This window comes from Mesitornis unicolor, unplaced genomic scaffold, assembly GCF_000695765.1.
Source record: "Mesitornis unicolor isolate BGI_N332 unplaced genomic scaffold, ASM69576v1 scaffold5085, whole genome shotgun sequence".
Taxonomy (NCBI): Eukaryota; Metazoa; Chordata; class Aves; order Mesitornithiformes; family Mesitornithidae; genus Mesitornis; species Mesitornis unicolor.
Genome location: NW_010186040.1, coordinates 55,345 through 66,769, shown reverse-complemented (window position 1 = coordinate 66,769; position 11,425 = coordinate 55,345). Strand labels below are relative to the sequence as shown.

Here is an 11,425-nt window from a genome sequence, read left to right as displayed (position 1 = left end):
AATATATATATATAATTATTTATACATATGTATATAGATGGAGCCCATCCAAATAATAATTGAGGGCCTCTGCCCACAAGAGTGAGCTCTGTGATGTCTTTCAACCCTTAGTTTTAAATTATAGCATATACTTATAGAAAACATCTCCAATGCAGATCTCCTTGGAGATCTTTCCCTTTTCAAGTCCACTCTTTCAGCACGGTGACTCAACATAGTCGTTCTCCAGGCCACGACGAAACCGAGCGGTCAGGGTACGGCTAATGACAATGACCCGGGGCGCCATGCAGTCCTCACGTCTATGAAGTATGTTCCATATGAGAATGGCAGCTGCCAGCGTGGCCAAAAGACAGGCTCCAATGTTCAGATAGCAAGACCAGGAGAGGTTGGTGTACGGTCCAATGCGGTAGAAAGTCACCAATCCAATAACCAGAACAAAACCTGCAAGAAGAATGTGAGAATGATTCTTAATGCGTTATTCTCTTGGAGATGCCATAGGCCAACTTTATGAATCTGTATAGCCTTTTCATCCCTATTATGGTGTGCTGTATGTGTTTGGGTAGGTATATTTGGGCATGACGATATATGCAAAGGCTGGGTGCCTGAAATGGAGTCTCAGAATCTGTTCACTCCGATTTAAATTTCTTACTCCCACTTAGCTGTACTTCACCTTGTGTTTTTTTTTCCCCATCCTCTTGTCTCACTTACATGATGTCTTCGTTCTTATTCCTATTGCCCACACAGAAAACTGGTAGATTAATGATAATAATAATAAAAATATTTTCTTCAGAATATGGTACACTTATTCTGAAACTTTAAAATGTTTATTTAAGGCAGGCCACTATTGTAAACTGCAAAGATGGTGAATAGCTAAATATCTTACAGAAATAATAATTTAAAAAAATACAGAAGCTTAAAAAAAGGGAAGGTAAAATAAATGTGAATTTATGGTTCTACTTTTTTTATGCTGGAAAAAATGTTATGAGGTAGGAGTAATATCATGCCTCCAGAAGCTACCAAAGGCAAGGTTTCAATTTCCTTTCTAACCTTAAGCACAGTAGTAAGTTCCTTAAATGGCAGGTAGTATTAGAGTAACAACACTGCACTTGTCTAATATTTCCATCCAGATATCACAATGATTTGCAAAAAAACCTGGAAAAAAATATTGGGTTGGCCAAAAAGTAATTGTGGGTTTTTTTCCTGGGTAGATGAAAGGTGGATTTTTAACGGAAACAAAAACTCTATTAAACAATATATTGTCCATTTTGTTTAATTGCCTTTTGCCATCTTTCAGGCAACTTCGTGATTCTGCGCTCAAAAAAGTTCTTATCTTTTTCAGCAAAAAACAGTCCCAAGAACGATTCGATATTCTCATCAGCAGCAAAGGTTTTACTATTCAAGGCGTTTTATAAAGAACGAAAAAAAATGGCAGTCTGATGGTGCCAGGTCTGGCAAATGTGGTGGATGTGGTAATACATCCCATTGAAGCTGCAACAATTGAGTGACCAAACTTGTATGTGGTCTAGCATTACCATGAGAAACACACCACTTGTAAGATTCACCAATTCTGGACCCTTGTTTGATGGCATCATTTAATTGATCCAGTTGATGACAGTATTTGTCTGAATTAATGGTTTGGTTCCTTGGAAGCTATTCAAAATACACAGTACCTTTGAAATCCCACCTGACTGACAGCATATTTGGTGAATATCTGTTTTGAAGTGCTTTGAGCTAGTTCATCATGCTTGCTTCACAATCTTCTTCATTTATTGTTGTTGCAGACAATCAATTTTTCATTGCCTGTTACCGTGTTTCAAGAATGGCTCATTTTCCTCACGTTTCAATAGAGAATTGCAGATGTCAGCGTGCTTAGTGAGATTCATTTCTTTGAGCTCATGTGGTAGCCAAATATTGAGCTTCCTGACATATCCATGTTGTTTTAAATGGTTTTCAATGCTTGATTTTGATATGTTAAGATTATCAGCAATCTCTCATGTCATTAAACACTGACTGGATTCAATCAGTGCCTTTATTTTGTTGTTATCAACTTTGACCTTCCTGAGCATGGTGCATCTTTAACATCAAAATCTCTACTGAAATTTAGCAAACCAATTCTGACACTGCCGTAGTTTTAAGGCATCTTCACCATACACATCTCAGCTTTTTATGAGCTTGCACAGCGTTTCTTCCTTTTCAGAAATAATACTCCAGAATATGACAAAAATGTTACTTTTGATTTTCCATTTTGAAATTGACGCCAAATAAATAATGAAGTTGTGCACTTTCTTTTTCTAAAACAAGCTTGAATTTGAGCTGTCAAGTTACATAATGAATTTGCAGTTTAAAATGAAGTTAGTTACATTTCAAGACATGTATGTCTATCTGTTAAAAAAAAACTCAACACAATTACTTTTTGGCTGAACCAATATTTTCTGCATTTCTTTTTGGTAGACACCACTGACTAAATAGTTGTGTCATTTCAGAGGTGAGGTGGGGTGACTTTTCTAGTCATACTGGAGGCCCATATTACAACAAGGTGCTTGTAGTGAGGTGGGGGTCAGTCTCTTCTCCCAAATAACAAGCAACAGGACAAGAGGAAATAGTGCCAGGGCAGGTTTAGATCAGATATTAGGAAGAACTTCCTTACCAAAAGGGTTGTCAAGCACTGGAACAGGCTGCCCAGGGTAGTAGTGGAGTCACCATCCTTGGAGGTATTTAAAAGACAGGGAGATGTGGTGCTTAGGGACATGGCTAGTAGCGGACTTGGCAGTGCTAGGTTAATGGCTGGACTCAATCTTAAAGGTCTCTTCCAACGCAAGCAATTCTAAGATTCAATGATCCATATCCCTTGACTCCTACTTCTTCATGTTACTAAGCCTGCCCTTTCCATGAAGAATGCATCAATGAGCACACAATTACTTTTCTGCCCTCTGTCTATTGTATTAGTCTCTCTTCCTGTACCTACTCTCAAATAAAACTACTTTTCAGCTTTTTAAGAGAAGTAATTTATACACATGATTAGATGGAAACAAGCATACAAAGAGGCAAGTATGCCTCACTAACTGAAAAAAGGTTTTGTCTTTGTTTTCTTACACTGTTCCTTAACCACCACTCTAACACCAGAAATATCTTGACAAAAGGACTCCTTCATGAAGGAAGATGAGAATAAACAAAGTCACATAAAGTGCCAGAGGATTTCTAGATACCATTTTCCTAAGTTCATGGGCAAGGACAAGTCAAGAGCAATTAAGTCCTAGTTGCTGCATGCTGTTTTCTCAGCCGCACTGCTTGTAAACACTGTTGCCACAGATACACGGTAATGCTCAAAAATGGCGTGACACCTGGCACTGGGCCTTGATTTTCCATGGAAGAGCACATCCTGAGTATGTATTGCATCAAGCTTCTTTCTAAAAAGAGTACTAGTAATGCAGTGAAGAAGGAAAAGACACAAATTATATACATTTTTTTTAAAAAGTAGGAAAATTAAATACAAATAGGAGAAAAAGAATCAATCACTAAAGTAGGTGTGACACTTTTACTATTCTGAGAGTCAATAATGTGAAGGCTGAACCTCTCTCCTAATAAAACAAGCAGTGAGTATTAATTCAGGACACATCTGGCATCCTCAGCTCTCTTTTGGCTACCTAGAAGGTGGCTGGTAACTCAGTTGTTCGCTACAGCTTCTCCTCCTGAAGTAGCCCTGTCCCACAGATGGCACGTACCAGAGAGGGTTTGGAGCGAGGCATCTTTCTTAAGGGTACAGGAGGAGGAAATAGGTTCATACAGGAGGAGTAGCTCTTTCCTGCTCTTTTGCCACTTTCCAGTAGCCTTTGCTGTGAAAAAAGGAAGTCTAACATACTGTGGATGGGTTTTAGGCTGTCAGCTCAGATATAAGGACAACAATTAATAACTTTGTGATTTTGTCAGTAAGTCTAGTAGTTATTTAATGGTTCAGCTTTAGTTATAAATGAACAAGTTTCATCTGGGAAAAATGTGGCCACATGGAGCACATTGACTTAACTGAGTTGCAGAAATCACTGCTCTGTCCAGTAATTGTTCACTAGCACTCCCAAGTTGAGCCTGCAGGCTTACTTAATGGGCCATTTTAATGTTAGCCAAGTTGGAGATAGGATCCCAATACATAGGTGGTCATCTAGTGTTATTTCAAAGTAAATATCTTTGAAAGTTGCTTCTTGACTCCTGCTAAAAAGAATACTGGGTTACAGTTGAGGTAGAAAAACTGTGAAGTTGTGCTTCTGACAAATACAGCTTGAAATTTTTTATTTTTTTTTTAAGTAATCACAGTTGAATGACACATCTTATATCAGATTATGCATGCTTTTTCAAATCCTGGTCTCTTGAAGCCTGGCAGATGTTATCTTCATCCTTGAATGGACTGCTGAAGGCAAATTATCTGTCTTTGAGTCAGTTTTTCTGTGTATTCATAGGCTTAGCTCATCACCACTTGAAAGTGGGAATGTTCTCTCTTTGTGCATTCAAAATCCTCATTGAATTTTGCAGAAATTTTTTCAGCATTCACAGAACACTACTTTTGTCCTCAAAACTGCAGTTAATTGTGCTCTTCCTTTTCTGTGATGCTTTTGAATTCTCATGACTTTGCTGTATGGTATTGTGTCTTGTATAACTTTAATCTATTTCTTTCTTGTAAGCATTAATAGCATACAAGAAGATTGCAGCAGAGCTGGGAAACAAAATAGTTTTCCCTCATTTCCAGTGTTATTCTCTGAGTTTATTCTATAATGAGGCACTTGGTAGAGAAGAGAAGAGACGGGCAGACCAGATCCTGTATTGTGGGATGCATCAGGTTTTTTAAACTCTCCTCTGAGATGCCTTGGTTCCCCATCGGTGGAACCAAGATGATAAAAAATTTTTTCTCCTGGGTTTTGTTTTGTATTTCAGAGCTTTGGGAGCAGAGCATGCTAGTTGTGCTTATAGAGAATGTGTATCTCTACATCGGTATTTAAGGTCTTTAGGTCTTATAGTACAGATAATCGCTGATAGTGCTTCACTCTTCTGCAAGTGGCAGTCCACTTTTCAAAGGATGACAGATACAGACTTTCTCATAAATGTAGGAAATTGAGAGAAAGAGAGATTGCTTGCCCCTCCTGCAGCCAAGTTATGGACCTGTTTCTTTTCCTCTTGTTTTAAAATTCACAGGAGGGAGGGTATTGAGGTCCAAATCAAGAGACTCATCTTACTGCTGAGTCTGGCACATGACAACACTTTGTGTGATCAGTTTTCCTCTCAGAACTCTTTTCTAGTTCACATAGACTTTCACAGGGAATCCAAAAAGCATTAAATAAATTAAAAAATGTGTGAAGCAAATCATAAAACCTTAAGCAGGAAGAACTTTGAACTGAAGCTGTTTGTACTGATGACCACTCACAGGTACCTCTAAGGGGCAGTTATAAATATTAACAGCAGCCCACTTTACGCTACCTTGTATAATTTGTTTGAGGCTCAATTTGTGGAGGAAGCTAGGTTCAGGAACGCCAGTAACATAGAGTAACTGTGATGTTATAGCATGTCTTGCACCTTAATTTCCAGTTATTTAATTGTGACTGGTGCTTTCCCACTGCAGGTTTATAGATGTCTACCGTTATCTCTAGCTTAGACTTCTAGTTTCCTTACTGAAAGTCAGGGCTGCTTGTGCAAACCTGCTGGGGCACCTTTAGGCTTCCTGGTGCGTGAGAGCTGTGTTCCCTTGGGCGTGAGTTTTGCCCCATCCTTTGCTCATTTAGCCAAGGCAAGCAGCAGTGGTCTATACACATCCTTTACAGCACAGTAGAAATAAATAAATAAATAAATGCTGTAGAAATATTTTCAATGTTTAAACTTTTTTCCAAATATCCAGCTTTTAATTAAATTACATAGCTGTTTTTCCTGCTTTTGTATCACTTATAACCAATCACTGTCCTAAATGGCTACACTTCTCCACGATAGATCAGCCACCTTTATCAGCTCCCTTCATCCGATGGAGCAATTATCCACCAGGAAAAACCACTAAAGCTTCCTTAAAGGTCCCAAAATAAAACTATTTATTCTAGCAAGACTATTTCCCTTTCCAGGCCCTTTGCCTGAACTCTGACCAGATGAGCAGCCAGTCATGCAAGAGGCTTTCTCTCCTTTTGCAGTTCTGTGCCAGTGCCTGAGTGGGGGGGAGCTGGGAGATAATGGGTTTGAGCGCTCCCCGACTTGGCAGATAGCAGGAGTGAGTCACTGGAGCTCTTGAGTGAAAAATGTAGGATCTGTTTAGAATCTGCTGCAGGCCAGACAGGAACTGACATTTAAGAAGAGAGAAAAACATGACAGAGGTGGGAGGGTTGGAAGTGTGTTACTGCAGAATTTCCACAATTAGTTTTACAGTTCTGCCAGTGTAAGTGAGCTCCAGAATAAAAATGTCAGTGTGAACATTATATTCCAGCATTCGTATTTCATGTTAGCATGACCTGATATTGGATTTATAAATGTAGGAACTCAAGAGCAAGGGGTGAAGAAATCATATTGGTCCAAAAAGACTGAGTTTGCATAGGATGATATTTACATTTTGATGAGTGCTGCTTTTGTAAAGATGATGTTGTGTGAAAACCCCCAAAGTTTGCTTGGAGAGATGTTGCCTGAATAACTTAATCACAATTAAACTTCTTGAAGCAAAGTGTTCCAACGTGCTATGTAAGTTGTCCTTTTCCTCAGAGTGGTCGTCTTGTCTACCAGCCAAGAACTGAGCTGGAACATTTAGCAGCAAGTCTGTTCTCTAAAGACAGGACAAACACATTCAAGTCACTTATTTGTGCCACCCTCGCCCTTCTCTTTCGCTGGTTCCTCTTTCTTAGTGAAAGTAGATTTTTTTTTTAGGTGTTTGGCTTTTTTGTTTCTTTGTTTGTTTGGCTTTTTTTTAATTCCTTTGTATCTGAGGAGTGGTGTCTTCTTAGTTTAGATGAAACCTTACAGATAATTATGTGTGTACTGTTTGGTTCCAAACTGTGGTGTACTGATGCAATAATAATACTCGGCTCTTCTGAGGAAAGAGAATGAAACTGAAGTTTGACTAATGGTTTATTTCTACTAACGCAGCTAAAGCAGAGTATTTTCATGATATTGGTATCTCCTGTTTCACTTACTGCCTTCACTGTGAGTCTTACTGTCGTTAGGAAATAACAAAACATTTTCATTTCTTTCCTTTGAATACTGTTAAATACTCGATTAGTGTATCACTTTTGTGAGAATTTAGTGTAGGAAAAATGGTGCTGAAATTCTACTCGTACTGACGGTTATGTAATATAACTCTGTTATTAATGCAATACACCACTGCAGAATTTGGCCCTGTCTTCAGAACAGTTAGAAGTACACCTATAAAAATTGACCTTGTATTCAGAATAGCTTCTGTTTCCATGACTAAAACAGACTGTGGTGACTTCACTTTTTAGATAGATATTTGTGACACTGAGCAATAATGTTTGAATTTAGTTTCAATATTCCAGTAAAATACCTGGAGGGAGACAGTTGGCTTCCCAGACTATTTCTCTTAGGTAGCTCTACTAAAAATAACCACAAAATCGCTCTACATCATCAGTCTGCTTGATCTCTTAATTTACAGTGCAGTTTGAGAAGGGCCACAGATGGGAAGTGTTTCTTAAATTTAGTTATGAAAATATTAAACATTTTCATCTGGTTTTGTAGTGATGACAAGACTTGTAGATGCACGGCTGAATTTCTCTGTTTTAATTTCATTATGTACGTCAATCAATTTCAGATCGTTTTATTGTGTGTTGTCTAAAGTCTGCACAGAGGCCGCACCTTTACTAAAAATCCTGATGAGATTACTTAAAGTACTTTATTTTCCCATAGAGCTGCTGTTTATCTCCAGTTGTTTCCCATCCGTAGCAAAACAAGCCTGGATGGGGGGGCTTTTCCGTTGGGGAAGGAAACAGATAACAAATTCACTAGGAAGACTTTTGGTTGAGACAGTATTGACTGTATGAGTGGGGGTGGGTTGGGAGAATGTTACTTTTTGAACTTAGGTTTCAGAGCTGTATACTGCATTTCCTGTTTGACTGTAGCTGGCTGCAAGCCAACTACAGATTTTTAGCATTTTAAAAGAACTCTCACAGTCACGCTTTTACTTCTGTGATGCTTGGCTGGTTTGGTTGGGTTTTTTTAGACACTCCTTGATTCACAATCCTCCTTTTTATAAGTACATTAGCAATTGAAGAAATCTACATTATATTTTTTTCTAGGTCAGCAGAAAGTCTATACTGGGAGTTATAATCCTCCTCTTTACAGCTTGTCCTGTAGGATGGCTTTTTGCTGCCAGAAAAAGGGAGGAGGAAAATAGAGCAGCCAGACTGTTGCTGAGAATTCTGAACCCATGCTTGTGCAGCAGAACTGCAAACAGGGAGGGGAAATTTTTCATCCCCCTTCTCTATATATCCTGTAAACATTTACAGCGAATGATTTAGCTGCAGTGAGTTACAAGCCTGAATAACCTGCTTGTAGGAGCTCAACTGCATTTATCAAAGTGAGACAGATTCCCAAAGTGCCATTGCTATAGGACTTGTGTAAATTATTATCAATTAACATATTTTCCTGTGTCAGCTTGGCACAAAAGAGATTTGTTACACTGCAAGGCAAATGTGGAGCTTCTGTACAAGTTGTGTACTCTTTGTTGCAGTACCAGGCTGAAAGCTGTAGAAGTATGCTTGCTTTGGTTTATAATGCCAGAGAGACTTTAGTGGCCTTTGAGTTTTCAGTTATACATTGTTGAGTACAATAAAAATTTATTTTCAAGGATTTTGGTAGAACGTAACATCTTAGAATTAAACAAGTTGAGTAGCAAAGCTTCTTGGGGGCAACAAGACCCTCTTGTCCTTCACTTTTCACCACTGAATTACAGTGGCTTTCCACTTGTGGTGTTCTTTGAGTTTATTAGTCCCTATTTGTCTTCAATCTGATAAGGTTGGAAGATTTAGTCAGTGTAAGGCAGTGAATACTATTTTATGTTGGCTGGAAATACTTAAAGGGAGATGCAGAGCACTGTTTAACCAGTTTAGGTCTACTGACAGTGAACTTGCTTTTCTTGGTTACTTTTCAGAGGTCTCCTTTGAAATTATGCCAGTCCATTAACTCAAGATTGAAAAGCATTCCCTCTGAATTAGACAAAATTCCTGTTGGGCAGCTGCTTAAATAAGGAAAAATGTGAAAGTCAGCTGCAAACATTGCTTGACCCCTCAGATGCAGAGGCAGCTGGAGTCAATGAAAGCTCTGCTTTTGATTGCAGTAAACTTACCAGACACAGGTAAGTGCTCTTGTCAGCCTGAGCAAAAACAACTTGTGCAGAGAAGCAGTCATTGACAAACAATTCTCCTGTAAGTTCCAGTGGTCATCTTTGGTCTTTAAGGATTTTGATCTTTAAGCTGCTTCCATTTTTCAAGTGTTCTGTCCATCTCCTGACACATCAAAGATTGAGTGGATCTAGCTAGGCAACTCAGTTTGAAACTTGCTTAGGAGACATCTCCATGTGTATATAATACGCATGTTCATAAGCAAGAAAGTGAATGTTTGAGTTGAAGGACTTCACTTCACATGCTTCTTCCTGCATTACTGTATTATTTCTAAAGCTGTGCCTGACATAAAACATGTTCCCTATACTTGTATGTCCAAATGATATTTATCTGGTAATATATTTGTCACTATATTTCTAATCACAGTATGTGCCCTTTGACATTGAGATGCCCCAACAAATTGCCTGCTGCTCATATGAGTATTGAGACATGAAAAATATACACACATCTTCTCCCTGCTGCAGTCATAGCGGTTGAAGAGTTCAACACCCTTCTTGTGAGCTGCCGCCCATCCCAGTTTGCTGGTTCAGCTGCTCACATGAACCATTTCAGTCAAAATAAGTAGGATAGGTTTCTGTATTTTAAGATCTTTGCAAATGCATTTCATTCTTCAAAAGTGTGAAAACAAAATGACTTTATTGTGGGGTTTTCAGTCCACATAAAGAACAAGCAAGTTTGCACTGAGATGAAATAAAAATGAGAAAAATGAAAACATTTAGCACAAATTAAGCAGTCAAGTTCTCTCTTTTTGTTACGATTTTTAGGTTATTTACAGTGTCTCATTTATTTGCTTCCTTTACAGGAAGTATTAGGTTTACAGCTCCATAGATTTCATCTTGGAACAGATCTGGCTGGAGGGTGTCGCGAAGGAAAAAGGTGGAAGGAAGTAATACAGAAATCAGAATCACATTGCTATCGTTAATATCTTCGAGTATATTCTCTGTTCTCCAATGGCTGCTTTGCTGGTCTGTTCAGCATTAAGATTTTCTGGATATCAACCAATCTAAATTTGTAGTACTTTTTTCTAAAAGAGAGAAGGGATATCGTCTAATTGCTTGATTTAGGTTTAATAGCACAGAAATGAGAGTATGCGTGAACTCAGATTTCCTGTGATGGTCTGGAGTGAAGTACACCGTCAGCAGAAAAGCACAGCAGGAAACGCTGGACTGCAGTGCTTGAAATTTGAGAGGTGAGATTGTAATTTATTTGGCTGTAACTGACAGGCTCAGTAGGAACACCAAAGTTTTTAATCTTCAGGATATTATGTAATTTAAGTAATTTAATACTGAAAATGGATTGGCAAGAACATTAATCATTATCATGCAAATTTATTCCAGTCTTGGACTTTCAGAAACTAGGGTGAGATGTAATGTAAAGGGATATTTTATCCTAGATCCTCCCTGTTATGCTTCTAACATTTCACTCTAAAGTCTCTGATACACCACTGTACAAGATCAGACACTTGGCTGGACTCCCTTAAGGCCTGATCCAGTCAGGCAGGTTACTGCTTGTAGTAGTTCAATATTCTCTGAAGTGCTCTTTATTCCCTGTCCCGTTTGTATGGATTTCCCTTTCCAGCTGTTCTTCTGTCAGCTCCGTTATTCATCCTATATTCAGCACACTGAGTTTGTAACAGTTCCTTGGAAAAAAACAGAAAACCCAAAATCCTCCGCAGAGAAATTTCTGAGTGTTGACAAAAAATTCCACATACAGCACTGGTTCCATTTTCACCACATGCTTTTTCCAAAGCAAACAGCTTCCTTTCCTGTTAAATGGGAGGTGTGAGGCTGCAGAGCTTTGGAGCTGTGTGAATCCCGTTGCTGTCCCAGGAGCAATGCTGTTTCCTCTCTTCTTTCCTTCCTCTTTGCTTCCTGGGGCTTTATTTTCTGTCAGAGGTCCATCCTTTTTGAATGACTGTCAAATGCTTGTGCAGGTGGCAGAACTGAAAAAGTGGTGGAGCCTGGAGTCATTGCAGGCTCTGGTGGGATCAGAGATGGTTGATTTGAACTTGTAATAGGTTTTGGAAGACAGTACACTTAGTTTTCTAAACCAAAAGGGACCTTAGT

At 38.7% G+C, this 11,425-nt stretch overlaps 1 protein-coding gene across 1 annotated transcript in view; it reads right to left on the bottom strand.

The window, feature by feature from the left end:
* Positions 1-193: 193 nt before the first annotated feature.
* The window catches only part of TMEM204 (transmembrane protein 204), a 27,996-nt gene continuing 16,764 nt past the window's right edge, over positions 194-11,425 (bottom strand). The window contains exon 3 of the mRNA XM_010185015.1: positions 194-438. Coding sequence (XP_010183317.1) covers positions 194-438 — 245 coding nt within the window. The remainder of the gene's footprint in view (positions 439-11,425) is intronic.